The 26,649-nt window shown below is 42.6% G+C and overlaps 1 protein-coding gene across 9 annotated transcripts in view; it reads left to right on the forward strand.

Moving 5' to 3' along the window:
- Nucleotides 1-26,317, forward strand: part of PTPRE (protein tyrosine phosphatase receptor type E) — a 245,356-nt gene extending 219,039 nt beyond the window's left edge. For 6 of the 9 annotated variants that reach the window (XM_056528880.1, XM_056528882.1, XM_056528883.1 and 3 more), the window contains 8 exons: nt 2,218-2,367; nt 8,056-8,149; nt 11,312-11,388; nt 18,262-18,396; nt 18,861-18,986; nt 21,318-21,469; nt 22,359-22,494; nt 25,814-26,317. In XM_056528880.1, the coding sequence (XP_056384855.1) occupies nt 2,218-2,367; nt 8,056-8,149; nt 11,312-11,388; nt 18,262-18,396; nt 18,861-18,986; nt 21,318-21,469; nt 22,359-22,494; nt 25,814-25,888 (945 nt within the window). In that variant the 3' untranslated portion in view covers nt 25,889-26,317. The remainder of the gene's footprint in view (nt 1-2,217; nt 2,368-8,055; nt 8,150-11,311; nt 11,389-18,261; nt 18,397-18,860; nt 18,987-21,317; nt 21,470-22,358; nt 22,495-25,813) is intronic. The other 3 variants (XM_056528879.1, XM_056528887.1, XM_056528888.1) reach the window with 1 other exon arrangement.
- The last annotated feature ends 332 nt before the right edge of the window (nt 26,318-26,649 follow it).

The following is a 26,649-nucleotide window of genomic DNA, read 5'->3' on the forward strand; positions in this document are numbered from 1 at the left end:
GAAGGGACTGGGAGTCAGGGAGAGAAAAGCATCACAGACACAGCCCGCTGAGGCTCTGACCCCAGGAGTGTGAAAAAATTGCACAAAGGGTAATAAAATGGCACAGAGGGTGGTATAATGGAACAGTGGGGTGACGAAATGGCCCAGGGGTGAAAAAAATCGTACATGGCTGTGAGGAAATGGCACAGAGGGGTGATAAAATGTCACAAGGGGTGATGAAATAGCACATTGGGGGGGGGGGACGGACAAATGGCACATGGGATGATGAAATGGCACAAGGGGGTGATGAAATGGCACAAGGGGGTGATGAAATGGCACAAGGGGGTGATGAAATGATACAAGGGGTGATGAAATGGCACAAAGGAGGTGATGAAATGGCACAAGGGGGGTGATGAAATGGCAGAAGGGGGTGATGAAATGGCACAAGGGGGTGATGAAATGGCACATGGGATGATGAAATGGCACAAGGGGTGATGAAATGGCACAAGGGGGGTGATGAAATGGCACAAGGGGTGATGAAATGGCACAAGGGGGGTGATGAAATGGCACAAGGGGTTATGAAATGGCACAAGGGGGTGATGAAATGGCACATGGGATGATGAAATGGCACAAGGGGTGATGAAATGGCACAAGGGGGGTGATGAAATGGCACAAGGGGTGATGAAATGGCACAAGGGGGTGATGAAATGGCACAAGGGGTGATGAAATGGCACAAGGGGTGATGAAATGGCACAAGGGGGTGATGAAATGGCACATGGGATGAGGAAATGGCACAAGGGGGTGATGAAATGATACAAGGGGGTGATGAAATGGCACAAAGGAGGTGATGAAATGGCACAAGGGGGGTGATGAAATGGCACAAAGGGGGTGATGAAATGGCACAAGGGGTGATGAAATGGCACAAGGGGGGTAATGAAATGGCACAAGGGGGGTGATTAAATGGCACAAGGGGGGGCTATCTCTAAAAGCTGTGACAGAATGCTGGCAGGATTGGACACAAGGTGGGAGTGGATGGGAGTTGAACACACACATTGCAGAAGTGGGCAGTAATGGTCAGAATTCAGCGGGAGCAGTAGTGAGTAAACAGTCCCGCTCAGGGCTCTACACTGCAGTAAGCCACCACAAATAGTTGTCGGTCTGGAAGATGGCTGGCATCTGCGCTTTACATAGGTATCCAATGATTTCGTTGGGCACCATGTTATGCTATACCTTCCTATAGGGAGTCATTTTCGATTCCCCTACAATTAGGCACCTGCTCATTAATAAGGGATAGGCCTAACTGCAAAATCCAATTCTCTATATATCTTTCCTTTGTAGGCATTTGACATATTAGAGGGGTGGTCCCCATCCCAGCCCTAAAGGCCCACCAACATTTCAGTTTTTTTTCTGTTTTATTTTCTGTAGAACATGGAAAAATCCAAATTGTAGACTTTTGGTGGGTCTTGAGGACTGGATTGGAGACCTCGTATTAGAGAATAAACCTTGAGGCCTGTACATATACCATTCTGTGGCATATGGTCATAAAGGGAGTGCCGCTGCTTTCCCTTGCAAAATCAAAAGCAAAAATGCAGTAAATCTGGAACTGTGCACATAGAAATGCTTCTTTTTGTTTATGTTTACAGGAACATTCCTTTATGCGTCAGTATTTCCATTAAAGGGGTATTCCAGGGAAAAACTATATATATATATATATAGATATATATATATATATATGTGTGTGTGTGTGTGTGTTTATATATATAGAACAACTGGCTGCAGAAAGTTAAACAGATTTGTAAATTACTTCTATTGAAAAATCTTAATCCTTCCAATAATTATCAGCTGCTGAAGTTGAGTTGTTGTTTTCTGTCTGACAACAGTGCTCTCTGCTGACACCTCTGTCTGTCTCGGGAACTGCACAGAGTAGAATAGATTTGCTATGGCGATTTGCTTCTACTCTGGACACTTCCCCAGACAGGTGTCATCAGAGAGCACTTAGACAGAAAAGAACAACTCAACTTCAGCAGCTCATAAGTACTGAAAGGATTAATATTTTTTTTAATAGAAGTAATTTACAAATCTGTTAAACTTTCTGGAGCCAGTTGAGATATATATATATATATATATATATATATATATATATATATATATAAAAGTTTTTTCCTGGATAACCCCTTTAAGAACCTTTTTACGAGCCCTATTATTGTGGTGTTAATATGATTTTCTGTATTCTTTCAGATGCAGTATTCATTCATCTACCAAGCCTTACTAGAATACTACCTCTATGGTGACACAGAACTGGACGTGGCCTCCTTAGAAAAACACCTCCAGACGTTGTACAGTCCGGCACCGCACTACGAGAAAGTCGGCCTGGAACAAGAGTTTAAGGTAAGTCATCCTACAGGGATTACTGCCGTTTGCTATGGGATGGGAAATAGAAGCCTATGTTTTATTACCAAAAAGCTGCCAAATATATTCAGTGGTTATCGGCCAAAAGTTTATTTGGGCCGCAGCTATTCTCATGACGCACCAAACACACACACGCTCTTGGCTCGGCCAAGTCTCCATTGGTTTTCTATAGGAAGGGTATATCCTACAGGATTCCAGTATGTCTGATTCTACTCATCCCAACATCTTCCATCAGGGATTAGACATCCCCATACACATTAGATCTGTGTTTCCCAACTAGTGTGCCTCCAGCTGTTGCAAAACTACAACTCCCAGGCACCCTTGTTGGGAAACACTGACATAGAGACATGTTTTGATTAATGGGTTCTGAGATCCCACTAATCATTAGAACCCCTGCTAATCCCTCCCTGTCTCCAGCGCATAACTAAACACTTCTCCCCCTTTATTTTAGTGATCGGTGGGGGTCTCAGCACCCAGACCTCGACTGGTTAAAACTTTTGACATGTCTCCATGAAATGACAGTAAGGCAACGACCACACGGCAGAATTTCCGCACAGAAATCCGCATGAAAATTTTGCATGTATTCATAGCCTATTGTCTTCAATGGGATTCCGCAGTCGCATTCACAATGCTTAATTTTTTGCTGTGGACGTTCTGCAGCAAAAATTGCACATGTAAATCTTATTTTATATTTTTGCAAAATTCTGCTGCGAAAGGCCATTGAAGTCAATGGGGCTTTTTTTTTCCTCCGAAAAATTCAGATTTTGTGTAAAATTTTGTGCAGAAGTCGCGTGTATGTCGCACAAAATGTAAACTTTTTCAATGAATGAATGAACTTCTGCATGAATTCCGCAGAAATTCCACATAGAGTCGGAAAGATGCAAAATTCCGGCCAAATTAAAGAGGACACAGAATTCCTGTCGTCTTAACATAGCCTAACACTTTAAAAACCTAGTGTTATTTAAAGTGTAATTACAATGTTGCTGCGGCGGCACGATACCTGTTTAAAACTTCTGGCAACCCCTGTAGCCTGCTGCTAAAGAGAGCGCTCTACAGAACTGCCGGTAGTCAAATGCAAGTGTATGGGACTTCCGGCAATTCCATAGACCCCTTGCTGTAACAGTGGGCTACGGAGTTGCCGGGAGTTTTAAATGTGTATCCCGCCACCACAGCAACGTTGTAGTTACACTTTATACTTTGTGTAATATGGAATACCCCTTTAAGTATCCTCACGAGGTTGCCAGGTATTTTTTTGTCTTCATTGTGTGCACGTAATATGATGTAGACACTTTTTAGCCAATAAAGATTGAGCAGATGCCAATTGGAAGCAACTCAACCGCAGGAGCATTGTGTAGAGTCTATAATGCAGAGCACGAATTACGGTGAGAATATGTGAAAACGTAGGTGGATAAAGGGCTCACGGAGAATGAAGTGTGGGAAGCTCTTTATTGATAGCAAACTTGTTTCCATGACGATAGAACTTTTTCCAGATTGTCATATTTTTTCTACTGTATGTACTTAGCTGAGAACAGCCATGTATAACAATCTTTACATACTTGAAATGGCCTGAATAAGGTCCTAATTTGGGCAGAGGGCCCCATACAGAGGCCTGACTTTAAAGGAAAACGGTCATCCTGTTCACCCGCACTAAACCCCTTAAACCGGGTTATAGTGCGGGTGAACAGGAGACCGATGCGAGGTCTCAGACTTATATACATACCTGCAGTCTGGCGCCTGGGCCCTCTGAAGATCGGTTCTATCTGCTCTGAATTGCACGGTGGAGGCGACACCACCGGCTGGATTTGAATATTCATGGGCACTGGTCACATGAGCGCTCAGTAGCCCCAGCGCACAATTCAGCGAAGATAGAAGCCGACCTTCAGATGGACCGGCATGTATGTATATTAGTCAGAAACCCTGCATCGGTCTCATGTTCACCCGCACTATAATCCAGTGTATTGGGTTTGGTGTGGGTGAACGAGATGATAGTTTTTCTTTAACCTATTCAACCTTAACCTGGGGCCCATTCACACTAGAAAATGTATGAGTAGAGAAATTCTGCTTGGAAATTCCAGTGCAGCAGCTTTCCATTGTTTTCAATAGGATTCTACACCGTGCACACTGTGGAATTTTCAATGAATTTGCAGAATTCTGCAAATTCTACTTCTAATTTGCTTATTAATCCTCTGCACAAGGAGCGCACCTGTTTTTCCTTTCTAAATTCTTGGGCTGTCTTGCATGGCCTGCGTGTTTGAGGTCTCCCCAGAGTGGCTTAATGATATTGAGGTCTGGAGACTGAGATGGCCGCTCCATAACCTTCACTTTATTTTACTGTAGCCAATGACAGGTTGACTTGGCCTTGTGTTTTGGATCATTATCATGTTGGAATGTCCAAGTACGTCCCATGCGCAGCTTCCTGGGTGATGAGTGCAAATTGTCTGGCAGCATTTGTTGATACATTACTGCATTCATATTGCCATCAATTCTGGCCAAATTTCCTGTGCCTGTGTAGCTCACACATCCCCAAAACATCAGTGATCCACCACCATGTTTCACAGTAGGAATGGTATACCTTTCATCATAGGCCTTGTTGACTCCTCTCCAAATGCAGCGTTTATGGTTCTGTCCAAACAGTTCAATTTTAGTCTCATCACTCCAAATGACTGTGCCAGAAGTTTTGAGGCTTGTCTCTGTGCTGTATCAACAATACTGGCGGACAATTAACACTCATCATCCAGGAAGCTGCGCATGGGACGTACTTGGACATTCCAGCATGACAATGATCCAAAACACAAGGCCAAGTCAACCTGTCATTGGCTACAGCAAAATAAAGTGAAGGTTCTGGAGCGGCCATCTCAGTCTCCAGACCTCAATATCATTGAGCCACTCTGGGGAGACCTCAAACGTACAGTTCATGCAAGACAGCCCAAGAATTTAGGGGAACTGGAGGCTTTTGGCCAGGAAGAATGGGCAGCTTTACCATCTGAGAAGATAGAGCCTCATCCACAACTACCACAAAAAGCTGTCATTGATGTTAAAGGGGGCAATACACAGTATTAAGTGGGGCATGTAAACTTCTGATCAGGGTCATTTGGGTAGTTTGTGTTGTGATTATGATTTAAAAAGAGTAAACACAGTTGTTTGACAATAAATGGCTTCAGCCAAACACTAACCATGAACATTGGTTAAGAAATCAGAAATTCTGCAAGGGTATGTAAACTTATGAGCACAACTGTAAAGGGAACCTGTCACTAGAAAAAGTGTTATTAAACCTACAGGAACACATATTACTTCTTATAATACTGCGCCGGAAGGTGTCCTGGAATGCTAAACACCATGTATAAAATAAAAAATTTTAGCTGTCCAGTGCCATATGCTAATGACAAGTAACTAGTCATCGGGGCGGACATCTTCTGAGAACTAGTCACCGTCTCACGACTGTAGTGGCGCCTACTAAGACATGACAAGTGAGGATCCTATGTCATCAACTGCCTTTTCCCAAAGCTCTAAGCATGCGCAATGGATAACATGGGCCTCTCTGGGTTCTCAATCATGCCAGAGGGGCCCATGTGTAATTACAGCTGAGAGAATGTGATTAGTTTTCAGGAGCTGGTGGCCCTGATGACTATTTAAATCAATGATTTAAAGAGTATCGGTCATCAAACCATATTTTCTAAACTAACTCAGATTATATTCCGTAACTACTCCTAACACCCCTTCCTGCCAAAACATTTTCTGAGCTCCCAACAGGAGAAAGTGGGTGTGACGTCACTGAAGCCTGCGAGAGCTGTGCCTCGCCATGCCCGGCACGCATTTCCTGAATTGGTCTCCTTCCAGGCCAGGAGGAGACCAAACTAACTGTTTGACTTGCGCAGGGAACAGAACAGAGCCACCTAGTGGGCATTTTTTTCAATCACAGTAAAAACATATAAAGGTTGAGAATTTTAACAACAAGTAAATATCAAAGTGTCTTATAATTACATAAGGAACAATAAATTAAAAGTTGGTGACAGGTGCTCTTTTTAAAAAACAAACGAAAAGAAATATAGCCATGTTATTCTACTTCATCAACCCTTTCAAGCGAATGACTTGGCAACATAGTATTTATTTTTCTTTTTTATTTCACTTAACTAACCTCAAGCCCGTCTACACTTTACATTTACATTTCTACTAAGTATTTTGTTTTCCCTTGTAAAACTTATGTAATCCAAGGTGATCATTAAAGATGACGACACTCTTAAAGGAAATCTGTCATCAGAATCACCCGCACTAAACCTGTTACACAGGCTTGTAGTGCGGGTGATCCTGATTAAAACGCTCCTTACCTGGTTAAAAATGGTTCAGCGCTTCTTAAGATATCTATATTTTTAGTTTTTTGTTATTCCCTCGCTTAGGACTCAGTGGGAGGTGTTATCATCTGGGACTCGGCCACACGTCATTCTAGCTGGGTGGAGCTGCCGCCCAGCTCATGAATATTCATGAACTTATCCTTCTGGTCTAATTCTTCTTTCTCGGTCTGGTGTGGAGGGCCGCCCATGCGCCGCGTTCCGTACACCTGGAAGTGGCGTTCTCCCCCCGGCTTCACTCAAGCTGCGGCCCAATACAAGTAAGAAGACGGGCTGCATAAGTGAAAAGCCGGGGGTGGGAGGAAGGGAGGGACGGAGGGTGTATTTATTCACAAACAGACCAAGAAAGAAGAATTAGACCAGGAGGATAAGTTCATGAATATTCATGAGCCGGGCAGCTGCTCCGCCCAGCTAGAATGACGTGTGTTCGAGTCCCAGATGATAACACCTCCCACTGAGTCCCAAGCCAGGGAATAACAGAAAACTAAAAATAAAGATATCTTAAGAAGCGCTGAACCATTTTTAACCAGGTAAGGAGCGTTTTAATCAGGATCACCCGCACTACAAGCCTGTGTAACAGGTTTAGTGCGAGTGATTCTGATGACAGATTTCCTTTAAGAGCTGACAGTCCGGATGGTATTTTTATGCTCACCCTGTAGTAGCAGACGTGACCCAACAAGGCATTGGTCTGTCATCAGTTTGCTCATGTGGTGTCCTGAAGCTCAGCTTATGATGTTAGAATCATCGCATAACACTAAAGTTAACTTCAAACGTCGTAAAATATACCAATGTATTTTATTTAACTCTTACATTTCTGTCTGTAATCTGCAATTGCAAAGGGCTTCAATTTTTACAGCATTTTTTTTTCCCGATACAAATGTGAGCATTTAATAAAAAAATAAATAAAAAAAACACAGTGGTGAATTATACGTTGTGTGAACCAAGCCCAACACTGCAATAACAAATGTGTTACATAGTGATTGTGAATTTACTGAGGAGCCCATTAGATTGTGGTGAGCAAGTATTTATTTATTTTTTGCTTTACGTTTCCTCAACCTCTACATAAGACAAGTGTCAGTCAAACCCACCGATTTCATTGGGAACAGATGGTGTGTAATGGCAGCCTCATGACTCTCCTCCTGACAGATGATATTGGGGGAGAGAAGGTATCCCATATGATATTCCCGTATGATATTCCCTATGATAGGTCACCACTGTGATATCCCGGGAAAATCCCTATAACAAAATCACATGTATTGTATTTCAGTCATATGTAGTCATTCCACAAGTAGAACTGACTTTATTCTGTCTTTATTTGCAGAAACTAACAAACGTCCGAATAATGAAAGAGAACATGAGGACGGGGAACCTGCCGGCCAACATGAAAAAAGCCAGAGTCATCCAGATTATCCCGTGTAAGTTCTATCATAATGTCAGCTTCTGCCATTATATACCTATCCATTACATCTTTGTTCTGTATTACAATCTTTCAAAAGTAGGGTGTTCTAATGTCTTGGGATAAAAGACTAGTGTATATTAGAAAAAGACTCTCAGGTGTTAAAGGGGTACTCCAGTGGAAAGTCAAATGTTTTTTTCATCAACTGGTGGCAGAAAGTTAAACAGATTTTTTAATTACTTCTATTAAAAAACCTTAACTCCTCCAGTACTTATCAGCTACTGTATGCTCCAAAGGAAGTTGAGTAATTAATTTCAATCTGACCACAGTTCTCTCTGCTGACACCTCTGTCCATGTCAGGAACTGTCCAGAAAAGAAAAGGTTTTCTATAGGGATTTGCTTGTACTCTGGACAGTTCCTGAAATGAACAGAGATGTCAGCAGAGAGCACTGTGGTCAGACAGAAATGAAATTCAAAAAGAAAAGAACTTTCCCTGTAGTATACAGCAGCTGATAAGTACTGGAAGGATTAAGATTTTTTAAGAGAAGTAATTTACAAATCTGTTTAACTTTCTAGCATCAGTTGACTTAAAAATAAAAAATAAAATAGTTTTCCACCTGAGTACCCCTTTCTGGGTTTCCTCCGATTTCCTCCAAAACGTACTGAAAGGTGAATTAAGATTGTGAGTCCCAATGGGGACCAGGACCAATCTAAGTGATGACAAGCTATGTACTGCACTGCAGAATATGTGAGCACTATAAAAATAAAGGAAGTATTATTTATATCTACATAATTCATTATATATCTAATAGTAAATAAATAAATGCATGCTCTTTTAGGTTTTAGTGGAGTTACTATTTTGTTGTGTGCTGAACGTCTGTGGAGGAAAACTAAGACTTCTTCAGACTGTCTGCACTATAAATTCATGCTTAAATCCTATTACTCCGCTCTTCATCTCGCCAAACAAACATATTTTACCTCCCTCATCTCCTCTCTGTCTAACAACCCAAAACGCCTTTTTGACATGTTCAACTCTCTCCTTCGGCCTAAAGTACAGACCCCAATCACTGATCTCTGTGCTGAAGACCTGGCCAAATACTTCAAAACTAAAATCGATGACATTCGTCATGAAATCCTCTCCCAGTCCCCTAAAAGTTCTGATCCAATTCCCAGCCACATCTCCTCTTCATCACTCTCAGTTTTTGAGCCTGTAACGGAGGATGAGGTTTCCAGGCTCCTCTCCTCCGCCCGCCCCACTACCTGCTCTAGTGACCCCTTGCCATCACACCTCATCCAGTCTCTCTCCTGCTATCAGCTGTCACCTAACTAAAATCTTTAACCTCTCCCTCTCTTCTGGGGTCTTTCCCTCCTCCTTCAAACACTCTATCATAACCCCACTATTGAAAAAACCATCTCTGGACCCGTCCTGTGCAGCCAACTATCGACCCGTCTCAAATCTCCCCTTTATCTCCAAACTCCTGGAACGCTTGGTCTACTCCCGCCTTATCCGCTATCGCTCCTAGAACTCTCTCCTTGACCCCTTACAGTCTGGTTTCCGCTCCCTTCACTCCCCAGAAACGGCCCTAACCAAAGTCACTAACGATTTTCTGACGGCCAAATCAAATGGCAATTTCTCTTTACTGATTCTCTTGGACCTGTCTGCGGCTTTTGACACTGTGGATCACCAACTCCTCCTCAGTAGTCTCCGCTCAATCGGTCTCAAGGACTCTGCTCTCGCCTGGTTTTCCTCCTATCTCTCTGGCCGCTTCTTTAGCGTCTTGTTTTCTGGCTCTACTTCTTCTCCTCTTCCCCTTGCTGTCGGGGTTCCCCAGGGATCGGTCCTGGGTCCTCTACTCTTTTCACTCTACACATCCCCCATTGGAAAAACAATCAGTAGATTTGATTTCCAGTACCACCTCTATGCTGATGACACCCAACTCTATACCTCTTCCCACAACATCACCCCTGCACTCCTACAGAATACCAGTGACTGTCTCTCTGCTATCTCAGACATCATGTCCTCTTTATATCTGAAACTAAATCTTTCGAAAACAGAACTTCTTGTTTTTTCTCCATCAACTGATACTGTACCGAACACTGACATTTCCATCTCATTATGTGGTATTACCATAACTCCCGGGCAGCAGGCTCGCTATCTTGGAGTTATACTTGACTCTGATCTGTCTTTCACTCCCCATATTCAGTCTCTTTCACGTTCTTGTCACCTGCATCTCAAAAACATTTCCAGAATCCGCCCGTTTCTCACTACTGAATCTGCTAAAACTCTCATTATTGCTTTGATTCACTCCCGCCTCGACTACTGTAACTCTTTACTAATAGGCTTTCCTTTCTCCAAACTCTCTCCTCTCCAGTCCATCCTTAATGCCGCAGCCAGACTCATCTTCCTCTCCAGCCGCTACATCGACACCTCCTCCCTGTGCCAGTCACTACACTGGTTACCAATTCAGTCCAGAATACAGTACAAAATCTTCAGTCTCACACACAAAGCTCTCCACAGTGCTGCACCTCCCTACATCTCCTCTCTCATCTCCGTCTACCATCCTACACGTTCTCTCCGATCTGCTAATGACCTCACACTAACATCTTCTATAATCCGAACTTCTCACTCCCGTCTCCAAGACTTCACTCGTGCTGCACCGGTTCTCTGGAATGCTATCCCTCAATCCCTCAGATTCAACAACAACATCCATAGTTTCAAGCGTGGCCTAAAAACACATCTCTTCAGACAGGCCTATAACAGTTTCTAATTGTCCTCAACATATCCCCAATATATCCCCAACATATCCCCAACATATCCCCAACATATCCCCAACATATCCCCAATATATCCCCACACCTCTTGTTTGAATAGTTATTGTGTAATATTATGTCTGAGACTTGTCTTTGTTTGTACCCCATAATTGTAAGCGCTGCGGAATCTGTAGGCGCTATATAAATAAATAAAATAAATAAATAAATATCATGAGGCTGAATGATATTAGGCAATATCTCTGTTTGGTGTAGAAACAAATGAGGTCATGAGTCGCCCTAGTGGTCACATTTGCAGTAAAATCCAGTGCAGTGATTATAATGACTGAAGCACACTTTGCTCTATTCCTCAGTGATTAAATGCAGAAAGTGGACAGCACTATATATAATTCTCTTGTTTAATTCTTATCAGATGACTTTAACCGTGTGATCCTGTCCATGAAGAGAGGGGAAGAATACACGGACTATATCAACGCTTCCTTTATTGATGTATGTATACAGTAAACTGTTGTGTTAAGGATAAACATAATGGCAATTATTCATTTAAAAACTCTGAGTAAGGGTCCGTTTACACTGCCGAAACCCGCTTGCAGAAAAGTCACATTGTTATCAATGAGATTATGCTGCTCTGTTCAAACAGCAGAATCACAACAGCAGAATTCCACCGGCAGACACTAAGTCCGGCCAAAAGAATGAACTTCTTTTGGCAGAATTCCGCCAGACTGCAATACCGTCCATAGAGAAGGTACTGTGGTTTTACCACCGAAGTATTCGGCAGTGTCTGCTGCAAGGAGAACTCAGCCAGCAGAATTTTGGCTGAATGTCCGTAGTGTGGACGAGCACTTACTCTGAGTAAAACATGGAAATCATTCAGTGAATTTGCATATTCCGCCAGCGCTAGAACCGCTTGGAAATGTGCCGTCTCGTATTCTGGCGAATATATTCTGCCGTGTGCACAGTGCATTTCTGAGATTATATTTTCAGGTGAATTCCATTTAGAAATTCTGTTGTATCAACATGCCCTTAGCAGGAAATTTATCATCAAGCATTTTACACGTCTTTTGGTGTGTAAAAAAAAAAGGTGCAAATGTTGGTGTTTTACCTTTTGAATTTGCTGTGGTTGTCAATTTATCTCGTGCGTCTTTTCTCCGAACATCACAAATTTTGGCGACGAGGGCTCCAAATGCCGCAGATCAATACCTGACAGCTTTTCACTTACAAAACTTGCTCACAACAACTTCACAGAAGCAAAAATCCCACACATATGCAAGTGTGCCAAATTTATGAAACCGCGCTCTACTTTTGATAAATTTGGCACACACATACAACATAAAGCCTGGTAAGTTAGATTCAAAAACGTGTGTAGCTAAATACACAGTGTTAAAGAGTCCCTCTCATGATCTTGTTATATTGTATAATCCTCCCAGGTCTCTGCTCCCATCATGATAAACCACCCCCTGCCTTTATTTTTATTATTTTTTAGTTTTCTACCTTGATATTTTCTGCTCAGTCAGATTCACAGACTGGGAAGGGGCATTCCCCAGCAGGCGTGACATCATCTGAAGCCATACAGGGGAGAACTTCCTGCCTCACTCTGCTACACACAGCTCAGAGCAGTTCAGTATGAGATGAGCTCTGATTGGATAAGGCTGCAAACACACCCCTCAGCACTCCAGACTGCATTTCCTGATTTTGGACTTCTGCCAGGCTAGCAGGATAGTGCCTATTTAAATCTCCCCCTTCACACACCCCATAAACTAATATCTAACTGGGTGGTCCACGTTTCTAACCAAAATGCCCAACCACTATCTAGACTGCCAATGGATGCAGGACTGAGCAACCGGTGTATGATGAGAAGGCCCCTTAATGACGATCTCAATATCGGCCGATACAAATAACGTCCCCTTGACATATGTTCGACAGCGTTTCCATCTGGTGCTGTAGAGGGAAACTGATTGTAGAAGTAATTCCATTCATTTGAATGGGACAGTTCACACTCATCCAGAGTCTCAAGTTGGTTGCCGGATGGAACCCAAGTCGCTTGGGTGCCGGATAGGGAAATGCATCTTAGGGCTCGTTCAGATGGCCGTCTGTCCCCGTAATATTTCTCCTGTCCAAGTTCCATTATTGTAGATTTTTTACGGCTTTCAAACGGTTGTAAATTAATCCCATTGATGTCAATGGGATTTATTCACAATCCTTTGTCAGCCGTTTGCACCCGTCTGCTCTCATTTCCATTTTTTTCTTGGCAAGAGAAAAGACGGTGCTAGCAGTATTTTTTTCTCCCGTAAAAAAGAAAAACGGACTAGAAATAGATATTATAAATTTAACATTGAAGTCTATGGGTAATGGATTGAAAACTGATGAGCCTTTAATGTTTTAGTTTGCACCATTTTTTTCCAATCTGTTTTGATCTGTTTGATCTTTATTACTTCTGAACATGCTCAGAAGAGGTGTGAGGAACCAGGAAGTAGCCAGACAATAATAAAAATGCAAAATTAACGGAATAAAAACAATGCAACAGGATGCCACTAAAAGTTATTCTGGTGGAAAACAATTTATTTTAAATCAACTGGTGCCAGATAGTTAAACAGATTTGAAAATGACTTCTATTGAAAAATCTTAATCCTTCCAGTACTTATCAGATGCTGTATACTACAGAGTTCTTTTCTTTTTGAATTTCTTTTCTGTCTGACCACAGTGCTCTCTGCTGACACCTTTGTCCATGTCAGGAACTGTCCAAAGCAGGATAGGTTTGCTACGGGGATTTGCTCCTGGACAGTTCCTGACATGGACAGAAGTATCAGCAGAGAGCACTGTGGTCAGACAGAAAATAAATTCAAAAAGAAAAGAACTGTCTCTGTAGTACACAGCATCTGATAAGTACTGGAAGGATTACAATTTTTCAATAGAAGTCATTTACAAATCTGTATAACTTTCTGGCACCAGTTGATTTCTCTCCTTAATGACCACGGACGTAAATGTACGTCCTGGTGTGGAGGTACGTCGTGCACCTGGAGGTACTTTTACGTCCTGTACATTGCCGCGAGCATCGGAGCAGTGCTCACGTCATGCACTGCAGGTCCCGGCTGCTATCAGCAGCCGGGACCCGCCGGTAATGGCAGATATCAGCGATCACGCTAATGTCTGCCATTAACTCCTCAGATGCCGTGATCAATACAGATCACGAAATCTGCGGCAATGTGTTAAATTAGAGGATCGGAACGCCTGCGGCTGGAGGTCCCCTCATCTGCCTCCGGCCATCTCCTGGGGTCTTCTGCTCTGGTCTGACATCGAGCAGACCAGAGCAGAAGACCGCCGACAATACTGATCTGTGCTATGCCCTTTGCATAGAACTGAACAGTATTAGCAATCAAGTGATTGCTATAGATAGTCCCCTATGGGGTCATAAAAAGTGTACAAAAAGAAAGAAAAGTAAAAAAAAATAAAAAGTTAAAAAAAAATAGAAAAATCCCCTCCCCCAATAAAAATGGAAATTGTCTCTTTCTCCCATTTTACCCCCATTTCCTGTGTTCCTCTGTTCGACATGCACAATAATGAATGCCGAATCCTAAACAACTGATGCACTTTTGTCATCAGATGTGGCATCAGTTGCGACGAGTTAGTCTGAGCCGGACACCAGATATATGTGAACCCAGCTTAAAGGGGTATTCCAGGAATTTTTTTTATTTGACTATGCTACAGGGGCTGTAAAGTTAGTGTAGTTCATAATATAGTGTCTGTACCTGTGTGTGACGGTTTTCTCACAATTCTTCTGTGATTTTCACCCCAATTTTTATTTTTACCAGCATACAAAATGACTGTTGTCTCTGATTTTTCCCAAGTTACAATCCGGCCCAGACCTGACCTCACTAGTCAGCTGATGACAGGGAGCCTGTCTGCTTCAATGGGTGGAGCGATCGCTTGGTGGGAAAGAGATCAATCTGTAACTAATGCAACAGCTGTAGGCACCCTGATTGAAAATCACAGGTCTGGGTGGGGTGGCTGATGTGTGGGAAGGAGGAAAATGGTATCATGGGATTTGTAGGCAAACAAGAAAACTGATAACAGGAAATACAAGTTCACAAAAAGCTAGCCACAGTGTTATGGTAATCTCACAGCATAGCCATTTAACCCCGAGACAAGCGCAGATCCTTCCTAAGCATGACCATTACTGTCTGCCAGGTACGTACTAAAATCACCTTATGCTGGATAACCCCTTTAATAGTTATTGGCCTGATAACTGCATGTCCAGCTCTACAGAGATGTAAAGCAGCTGGATAGACAGTGCAGGGACAAGCAGGAGAGGTTACCGCACTGGCGCCCGTCTGTGAGAAAGACGGTGAAACAAAAGATGGAGAGTAGCAGACAGCTCACACAATGCAAGGGGTGTAACCAGGATTTGCTATACATATGTAAACATACGAAAGACTGTAACATAATAGGGAAGTTCCTGGCCTAGGGGCCCCGCCCCTGTGCGTGCCGCCTCGTCTTTTCCCTTATGCATCAGCTTCTGGTGTGTTTTTTATTTTTCTTCAGATAAAGTTGCATTCGATTTTGTTTTAATAATATTGCACATGTAGACAAAATAGAGTCTACAAATGGACAAATGGTAATCTTCTGTACAAATAGTTGTTTTTGTAGTGTGTTTCCCAACCGGTGTCCCTCCAGCTGTTGCAAAACTACAACTCCCAGCATGCCCGGACAGCCGTTGGCTGTCCGGGCATGCTGGGAGTTGTAGTTTTGCAACAGCTGGAGGGACACCGGTTGGGAAACGCTGCACTAGTCTAATGTACTGGCAGGCGCCCGTAGCTGTGTGTTGTCTGTAGGCGGAAATTGCCCGGCTGCCATAGATCTTATCATGGCTGAATCATTCCGCACACTCCTTAGAGAAAAGAAGCGAGGAGTTTTCCACCAGCTATTTGTCTGCCTCCTCCATGTGCGAAGTGCATTCATGCGAAGAATACGTATTAATGGGCGGATCAGGGGTGATAAGACCATAGTCATGGCGTCTTCATGTATGGAAACAATGGTTTTTTTTTTTAAAGATTTTCATGCTGGTGTAATGACTGCATCACCATTGGTTGTAATTAATCATTAAAGGGGTACTCCGGTGAAAATCATATATTTTTTTTTTTTTAAATCAACTGGTGCCAGAAAGATAAACAGATTTGTAAATTACTATTTAAATTAAAGTTAAACAGATTTGTAAATTACTATTTAAATTAAAGTTAAACAGATTTGTAAATGACTTCTATTAAAAAATCTTAATCCTTCCAGTACTTATCAGCTGCTGTATACTACAGAGGAAGTTCTTTTCTTTTTGAATTTCTTTCCAGTCTGACCACAGTGCTCTCTGCTGACACCTCTGTCCGTGTCAGGAACTGTCCAGAGTAGGAGCAAATCCCCATAGCACATCTCTCCTGCTCCAGACAGTTCCTAAACTGCACAGAGGTGTCAGCAGAGAGCACTGTGGTCAGACAGAAAGGAAATTCAAAAAGGAAAGAACTTCCTCTGGAGCATACAGCAGCTGATAAGGACTGGAAGGATTAAGATTTTTAAATAGAAGTAATATACAAATCTGTTTAACTTTCTGGCACCAGTTGATTTAAAAAAACTGTTTTCTACCGGAGTACCCCTTTAAAACACTGATAGACACAGGTCATTTTTAAAATTGTTTTTCTCCCGAGTACCCCTTCATCACAGACATATTGATTATAGCGTCCATTTATTTAGCTTTTTAGCAGGGGTCCCAAGGGTCAGACGACCTCCCCCCACATTGATGGCCTATCCTAATGTTAGGTTATCAGTGCTTTACAGCGGCCATACCCTCTGCCCCTTGGGTTGGGTGTGGATTTCAACATGCCCAATTGTTTTGTCCTCAAGACAGTGATTTACTCCACATGTTGTCTTGAGAACACATGCACACTTGTCCAGGCCAGGTCTATAGTACACAGAGAGATAGAGGAGAGATGTATAGCAACTATATATCCTGATCCCACATAGATAGCAGTAGCAGCAGTATACAGATAGAGCTGGAAGGGAGTGGTATAATTACTATACGTCCTGATCTTACAGGGATAGCAGCAGCAGTATACAGATAGAAGGAGGTGCACAACTACTATATATCCTGATCCTATACCACTTGCAACAGGAGTAAACAGAAAGAACCGGAGGGGAGGTATATTACTACTATATATCCTGATCCCTTAGAGATAGCAGCAGTATACTGATAGAGCTTAGAAGAGAGGTGTAAAACCACTGTATATCCTGATCCAATACAGATAGCAGCAGCAGTATACAGATAGAGCTGGAGAGGATGTGTATAACTACTATATATATCTTAATTCCATAGAGACAGTAGCAGCAGTATACAAATAAAGCTGGAGAGGATGTGTATAACTACTACGTATCCTGATCCAATAGAAGCAGCAGGATACAGTTAGGACAGGAGTATAACTGCTATATATCCATATCCCATAGAGAAAGCAGCACAGTTTACAGATATAACTGGGAAGGGAGGTGTACAACTGTGATATATCCTGATCCCATAGAGGTAACAGCAGCAGTATGCAGATAGAGCTGGAGGGAAGGTGTATAACTACTACATATCCTGTCCAATAGAAGTAGCAGCAGCAGTATACAGTCATGGCTGGAGGGGATGTGTATAACTACTATATATCCTGATACCATAGTGACAGCAGCAGTATACATATAGAGCTTAGAAGGGTAGGGTATAACGGCCATATATTCTGATCCCATAGAGATAGCACATGGAGCTGGGAGGGGTCTGCAAGCTAGTAGGAGGGATCTGAGCGCTGATGATGTCATCCTGTAGTTCACAAGAAGTCAGAACCCAGGACTAAACACTGGAAGATTTGGAGAGTCAGACTAAAGATCACATTAAAGTTAAAAATAAAAATAACACCTAGAAGCAGCTGTGCTGGAATAAAACAGATGGTGCTGTAGGACAAGCCATAGTGATTGTGCATGATATGGGCGAAAAAAAAAAATCATGCATCGCAATGTGAACAGTGGTGTAAATTCCCATTGAAAACATAACACGCACATTCTACAAGTTTTTTTTCCAGCTTGTATTTTGGCACATAATAAGTGCTAAAATACATGCCAAAAAACAAGGCGTGAACAGTCCCTGACGTGAGCACCCAGCACGGAATACAAGTGGTTCAGAATGCTTTAGATTTTACTGGTAAAAAGGTTTTCCCATATATATATATATATATATATATATATATATATATATTTTTTTTTTTTTTTTTTTTCTATGTATATTTGTTCTTATTATGTCTTTAGCTGTAATTTCTCTTTTTATTTATTTTCCTTTTCATTTTTTTTTTTTAGGGCTATCGACAGAAAGACTATTTTATTGCCACCCAAGGTCCACTGCCGCACACGGTGGAGGATTTCTGGAGGATGGTGTGGGAGTGGAAGTGTCACACGCTTGTGATCCTTACAGAACTGCAGGAAAGGGAGCAGGTAACCTGAAAATACGCCAATATCTGGAGAGAGACTTTTTGTGTGTTACTTTTCTATCCTTAGGACAAAATGATGTGTCTCAAGATTAAATAAGTATTCTACGCTGCAGATTCGCCGCTGAAGGACCCCTACAGGGTGCCTTTAGATCTGCCTGCTCGGAGAGGCAATACGCCGCTACGAGCAGACACTGCTGCGATGTGCGAGTCGCCGTGCATGCGCGTTGTACTCGCATACATCGCGACTGCCCCCCCTGCTCCCTGAGATAGGCCTAGAGAAGCCGCGATGTGCGAGTATACTGCGCATGCGCGCGGCGACTCGCACATCGGTGTGTGTGCTCGTAGCGGCGTATTGCTGCTCCGAGCAGGCACCTGTAAAGGCAGCATACAGCGGTCCTTCAGCGGCGGATCCGCTCGTGTGAACGTACCCTACTGATAATTGACCTGATTGTTTTTTCCCTCCATCAGGAGAAATGCTGCCAGTACTGGCCATCGGAGGGCGCTGTGACCTATGGAGAAATAAGTATAGAGAATAAAGGCGACCGCTTACTAGACGCAATCAGTGTCAGAGACTTTCTAGTGACCAGCAGCCAGGTAATAGTGGAAAAGTATCAGTTCGGAGTGTCTGTCATCCAAATGTAACCCTGAGGTTAAAATAAATAAATATATAAATAAGATTTTACAAAACTCCTATCATTACGCATCCACAGCTCCCATGCAGATCTATGGGTCTCTTTGGCTATAGCAGTGTTTCCCAACCAAGATGCCTCCAGTTGTTGCAAAACTACAACTCCCAGTATGCCCGGACAGCCTGCGGCTGTCCGGGCATGCTGGGAGTTGTAGTTTTGCAACAGCTGGAGACCTCCTGGTTGGGAAACACTGGGCTATAGATTGCAAACAAACCTTGTTTAGACTGATCTTGCCTTAAAGGGGTACTCCGGTGAAATCCTTTTTTCTTTTAAATCAACTGGCTCCGGAAAGTTAAACAGATTTTTACATTACTTCTATTTACAAATCTTAATCCTTCCTGTACTTATTAGCTGCTGAATACTACAGAGGAAATTATTTTCTTTTTGGAATGCTCTCTGATGACATCACGAGCACAGTGCTCTCTGCTGACATTATAATAATAATAAGTCTTTATTTATTTATTGTTGTCCTTAGTGGGATTTGAACCCAAGGCCTAAGCACTGCAAGGCAGCAGTGCTAACCACTAAGCCATCTGCTATGCACGGTTGCTAAAATGGACAGAGATGTCAGCAGAGAGAACTGTGCTCGTGATGTCATCAGTGTTCCAAAAAGAAAGGAATTTCCTCTGTAGCATTCAGCAGCTAATAAGTACTGGAATGATTAAGATTTTTTTTTATAAAAGTCATTTACAAATATGTTTAACTTTCTGGCACCAGTTGATTTAAAAGAAAAAAGGTTTTCACCGGAGTACCCCTTTAATTTTCCTTTCCATTCTTCTCGCCAACCTTCAGAATATCATATCATACATCAACAAAGGAAAGAAAAATGATACGTAAATACACTCTAAGGGTAGGATCACACGGAGTGCATCAGCAGTGTATTTCCGGGTAGTCACAAGAGTGAGCTCCTTGCTGCGAGCGGACATACAGAGCTACCCATACACAGCAGGGAGCTCGCTCTTGTGACTTCCATTGGCGTACCCGCAGCGGGAAGTATGCTGCCGATGTGCTCATGTGACCCTACTCAAAGGCCAAGTTTCCGCTTGTTTTTTTGCCAGCATATTTTTTTGTCCAGAAAAGACGCCTGAAAAACTGCCACTGTGTTTTGCTGCTTTTTATTTTATTTATTTTTTATAAATGTTTTAAAATCAGTTTATTCCTGCATATTTTTGGAGTTCTATAGACTCCAACTGTGACATATGAGTTAAAGGGGTACTCCAGTGGAAATTTTTTTTTGATAATAAACTGGTGTCAGAACGTTACTATATAAAAACCTTATTCCTTCCAGTACTTATCAGCTGCTGTATGCTCCACAGGAAGTTCCTTTCTTTTTGAATTTCTTTTTTGTCTGATCATAGTGCTCTCTGCTGACATCTCTGTCCATGTCAGGAATTGTCCAGAGAAGGAGCAAATCCCCATAGCAAACCTATGCTGCTCTGGACAGTTCCTGACATGGACAGAGGTGTCAGCAGGGAGCACTGTGGTCAGACAGAAAAGAACCACTCAACTTCCTCTGGAGCATATAGCAGCTGATATGTACTTGAAGGATTAAGATTTTTATATAGAAGTTATTTACAAATCTGTTTAACTTTCTGGCATCAGTTGATTTAAAAAAATATATTGTTTTCCACCGGAGTACCCCTTTTAAAACACTGATAGACATCGGTCATTTATATGACAACAAGACTCCTTTGCCTATAGGTACAAACGCAGGAAACTTTTTTTTTTACTTTATGAAGACCAACATAATAAAGGTAATGTTTTGGGGATGGGTACCTTTCAATAAAGTTTTTTTTTTTTTTACCTTGGGCTTCATTTTAGAAAATGGATAGAGATGAGCGAACTTACAGTAAATTCGATTCGTCACGAACTTCTCGGCTCGGCAGTTATCCTGCGTAAATTAGTTCAGCTTTCCGGTGCTCCCGTGGGCTGGAAAAGGTGGATACAGTCCTAGGAGACTCTTTCCTAGGATTGTATCCACCTTTTCCAGCCCACCGGAGCACCTGAAAGCTGAACTAATTTATGCAGGAAAAGTCATCAACTGCCGAGCCGAGAAGTTCGTGACGAATCGAATTTACTGTAAGTTCGCTCATCTCTAAATATGGACCCATTTCTCTCTCATAATTTTTACCATATTTTGGCTGATTCACAGCAAAAAATAGAGTGGTACCTTGTGAGACTTCAGATTATCTGAAGCAGGTGCCAGGAATGATTATTTTGTTATATTTTATGGCAGGAAAAGCAGGCACGACTGGTCCGACAGTTCCACTTCCATGGCTGGCCTGAGATAGGAATCCCTGCAGAAGGGAAGGGTATGATCGATCTCATTGCAGCCGTCCAGAAACAGCAGCAACAGACGGGCAACCACCCTATTATTGTACACTGCAGGTGAGTCCACATGGGCCTGTATCCCTAACTGGTTGCATATGAAGTCAGTGTCTAACCTAGGCAATAAACAGAGGAATGGGAATATAAACAGGACACCAGGAGATCTAGCGGCAGGTTTACCAGGAATGAAGGGAGTAAACAGGTAAACTGAAGTCAGGACACTATACAAATCAGGATACACAAGTAAAATTAAAGGGGTACTCCGGTGCTTAGACATCTTATCCCCTATCCAAAGGATAGGGGATAAGATGCCTGATCGCGGGAGTCCCACCACTGGGGACCCCCGTGATCTTGCACGCGGCACCCCGTTTGTAATCAGTCCCCGGAGTGTGTTCACTCCGGGTCTGATTACCGGCGACCACAGGGCCGACGGTGTGTGACGTCACGCCTCCGCCCCCGTGTAATGTCACGCTCCGCCCCTCAATGCAAGCCTATGGGAGGGGGCGTGACAGCTATCACGCCCCCTCCCATAGGCTTGCATTGAGGGGCCTATGAAGAGCTGTCCAGAGTAGAAGAAAATCCCCATAGCAAACATATGCTGCTCTGGACAGTTCCTAAAATGGACAGAGATGTCAGCAGAGAGCACTGTGCTGGTGATGTCAGCAGAGAGCTGGGTGTTCCAAAAAGAAAAGAATTTCCTCTGTAGTATTCAGCAGCTAATAAGTACTGGAAGGATTAAGATTTTTTTAATAGAAGTAATTTAAAAAAAAAAAAAAGTTTTCCAACGGAGAACCCCTTTAAGAACTCTGTGAGACATGTAGAAGCTGTCTTTGACTTCAGGGGATAATGCACATGAAATATAATATAAATAATAATGTTCTGTAATCAACTACAGCCGTATGAGTTGCAGAAGACGGTTTTGATGTTTGGTTTTTGTGTTTCTATCTAGTGCCGGTGCTGGCAGAACGGGGACGTTTATTGCCCTCAGCAATATCCTGGAGCGGGTGAAGGCAGAAGGGCTACTCGACGTTTTTCAGACTGTGAAAAGTTTACGAATGCAGCGGCCGCACATGGTGCAAACACTGGTAAGAGGGGCGGAATTTAGTAGTACACACAGCTTGCTTCATAACTCACTAAGACATGTCTGTAGTGAATTATTCATCACGAAGCCTAAAGGCTCATACACATGACCAATCGATGGCTCTGTAGAATTGAAGAGCCTACTCAAAGAATTGTATGAGTCCTTCATGTACCACCATATGCATCTGATTTCATAGAAAACATACCGTATATACTCGAGTATAAGCCGAGTTTTTCAGCACTATTTCTCGTGCTGAAAACGCCCCCCTCGGCTTATACTAGAGTGAACAAAAAAACGTTGGTCCGGGCCGTCCATCTCCGCCTGTCAATCCCATCTCAGTGGTCTTCAACCTGCGGACCTCCTGATGTTGCAAAACTACAACTCCCAGCATGCCCGGACAGCCGTCGGCTGTCCAGGCATGCTTGGAGTTGTAGTTTTGAAACATCTGGAGGTCCGCAGATTGAAGACCACTGCGGCCTTCGTCACCATCCAGACCCCCTTTTGTTTTCTACTCGCCTCCCCTCGGTGGGAAGGAAAGGTGAGCTGGCCGGGGCATCTATGCTGCAGGGACCGTCCGGTGGGGAGGATTAGTCGTTCCGGGCTGTCCATCTTCACCGGGGGGGGGGCGGGGGGCGGCCCGGAGTGGAGAAGAGGGCCTCCCGGTGAAGATGGACAGCCCGGAACGACTAACCCTCCCCACCGGACGGTCCCTGCAGCATAGATGGCCCGGACCAGCTCACCCTTCCTTCCCACAGAGGGGAGGTGATTGGAAAACTAAAGGGGGGGGGGGGGGTCTGGATGATGACGAAGGCCGCAGTGGTCTTCAACCTGCAGACTTCCAGATGTTTCAAAACTACAATTCCCAGCATGCCTGGACTGTAGTTTTGCAACATCTGGAGGTCCGCAGGTTGAAGACCACTGAGAAGGGATTGACAGGTGGTGATTATGAAGGGGGGAAAGTGAGGAGGGTGATGATGACAGGGGGGATGATGTATTTCCCACCCTAGGCTTATAGTCGAGTCAATAACTTTTCCTGGGTTTTTGGGGTGAAATTAGGGGCCTCAGCTTATATTCGGGATGGCTTATACTCGAGTATATACGGTATGTTTTTTTTTTCCGGATTAGTATGGGATTTGTAGCATACTTCTAATCTAGTATGCTCTAATTTAGTATGCATGACTTTGTTCTACCCTAGAAGCTTTGCTTTTGAGGGAGAGTTTCTCAGTACTTATGGCAACTGAGCCTGTATAGCAGCACATGGAGGCTGTCCATCAATGCATTGCTATATTAAAGGGGTACTCCGGAGGGCAAAATGATCAAATCAACTGGTGCCATAAAGATGTGCAGATTTGAAAATTACGTCTATTTAAACATTTTAAGCCTTCCAGTACTAATCAGCTGCTGTATACTCCAGATGAAGTTGTGTGGTTTTTTTTTCCAGTCTGACCACAGTGCTCTCTACTGCCACCTCTGTCCGTGTCAGGAACTGCCCAGAGCAGGAGCAAATCCCCATAGCAAACATCTCCTGCTCTGGACAGTTCCTGACACGGACAGAGGTGGCAGCAGAGAGCACTGTGGTCAGACTGGAAAAAAACTATACAACTTCCTCTGGAGCATACAGCAGCTGATAAGTACTTTATTATTTATTTTTATTTTTTTAAATCAACTGATGCCAGAAAGTTAAACATAACTTTTAAATCTTAATCCTTCCAGTATTTATTAGCAGCTGTATACTTCAGAGGAAATTCTTTTCTTTTTGGATTTATTTTCTGTCACGACCACAGTGCTCTCTGCTGACACCTCTGTCCATGTCAGGAACTGTCCAAAGCAGAAGAAAATCCCCATAGCAAACATATGCTACTCTGGACAGTTCTTAAAATGGACAGATGTGTCAGCAGAGAGTACTGTGGTCGTGACAGAAAGGAAATCCCAAAAGAAAAGAATTTCCTCTGTAGTATACAGACGCTAATAAGTACTGGAAGGATTAAGAGTTTTTAATAGAAGTAATTTACAAATCTGTTTAACTTTCTGACACCAGTTGATTTGAAAAAAAATAATAATAATTTCTCCCGGAGTACCCCTTTAATCCTTCCAGTACTTATCAGCTTCTGTATACTACAGAGGAAATTGTGTAGTTCTTTTCTGTCTGACCACAGTGCTCTCTGCTGACACCCCTGTCCATGTCAGGAACTGTCGAGAGCAGGAGAGGTTTCCTATGGGGATTTACTTCTACTCTGGACAATTCCTGACATGGACAGAGGTGTCAGCAGAGAGCACTGTGGTCAGACAGAAAAGAACAATTCAACTTCTTGTTGAGCATAAAGCAGCTGATAAGTACTGGAAGGATTAAGATTTTTTAATATTAAGTAATTTACAAATCTGTTGAAATTTTTTTTTCCCCCACCGGAGTGCCCCTTTAACAGGCATTGTGTAGTACTTATTTCACCTGTTGAGGTTCTGCAGGAGAAATAAATACTCACTGCCTGTTGTTCCCATAGATTACAATTAAATGCTGGTACTTAGTGTTATTTTGTTATCATTAATGCATTTTATAAGTAAAAACCAGCTAAGAATCACCAACATTTGGGCAAACATTTGGGCCTTTGGAACCTCAGATCACTCAGCTCCCTCGACACCATAAGCATTGCTCTCTACTACGAGAGGGGGTTTTGCGTCCTCCTTTTTGGCCTTGCAACTAACCTTCATATGGTTTGTTAGTAAGAAGTAAGGATCAGATGGAAGGGAGTATGATTACAGACTATAATTTTTTACATAGGTCTGCATTGGAGCTGTAGGCTAAAAATGGTAGGATATTTTTATACAACACTGTTTATTAAAGGGGTACTCGGGTGGAAAACATTTTTTTTTTTAAATCAACTGGTGCCAGAAATTACTTCTATTAAAAAACCTTCACCCTTCCAGTACTTTTTAGCAGCTGTATGCTACAGAGGAAATTCTTTTTTGTCTTGTCCACAGTGCTCTCTGCTGACACCTGATGCCCATATCAGGAACTGTCCAGAGTAGCATAGGTTTTCTATGGGTGATTTTCTCCTGCTCTGGACAATTCCTGATATGGGCATCAGGTGTCAGCAGAGAGCACTGTGGAGAAGACAAAAAAGAAATTCAAAAAGAAAAGAATTTCCTCTGTAGCATACAGCTGCTAAAAAGTACTGGAAGGGTGAAGATTTTTTAATAGAAGTCAATTGCAAATCTGTTTAACTTTCTGGCACCAGTTGATTTTAAAAATATATTTTCCACCCGAGTACCCCTTTAAGTTGCTTTGTATATATCTGTTGAGTTGTGCTCATTCTTCTCTTTTGCAGGAACAGTATGAATTCTGCTACAAGGTGGTACAAGACTTTATTGACATATTTTCCGATTACGCCAATTTCAAGTGAAGGACTTGAGGCCGGTTTATACATAGAACTAATTCCTTGTGGTTTAATTGATCTCGTTTCTGGTCCTCTGCTTTTGTATTCCTCTCTGCCACCAAATAACAAAATGCTCTATGCTTCTAGTCTTACATCCGGTATGGTATGACATACAGATTCCAATACAGAAAACCTTCCTGGTGTGAAGGAAATAGCGGACAGATGTAAAGTAATGTATATATTTATTTATTTACAATATGGCATGTATATTACCATACCAAGCTTTTTCTTATACGTCAGGTTTTTTTTTTTCGATTTTTTTGTTTTTTAAACAGCATAAATAAGAAAATGTGATTGGGTAGTGGGGCCTTATTCTCTGTACAGTGTCTAAGTTTCATGCTGCAGTTTAAAGGGGTACTCCGGTGAAAACCTTTTTTCTTTCAAATCAACGGGTGGCAGAAAGTTAAACATATTTGTAAATTACTTCTATTAAAATTTTTTAATCCTTCCTGTACTTATTAGCTGCTGAATACTACAGAGGAAATTCTTTTCTTTTTGGAATGCTCTCTGATGACATCACGAGCACAGTGCTCTCTGCTGACGTTGTTATAATAATAATAACACTTTATTTATTGTTGTCCTTAGTGGGATTTGAACCCAATTCCCCAGCACTGCAAGACAGCAGTGCTAACCACTGAGCCACCATGCTGCCCTTAGCATGCCTCTGCTATGCATGGTTACTAAAATGGACAGAGATGTCATCAGAGAGCACTGTGCTCGTGATGTCA

Source organism: Hyla sarda, chromosome 7 (assembly GCF_029499605.1).
Source record: "Hyla sarda isolate aHylSar1 chromosome 7, aHylSar1.hap1, whole genome shotgun sequence".
In the NCBI taxonomy this organism is placed as follows: Eukaryota; Metazoa; Chordata; class Amphibia; order Anura; family Hylidae; genus Hyla; species Hyla sarda.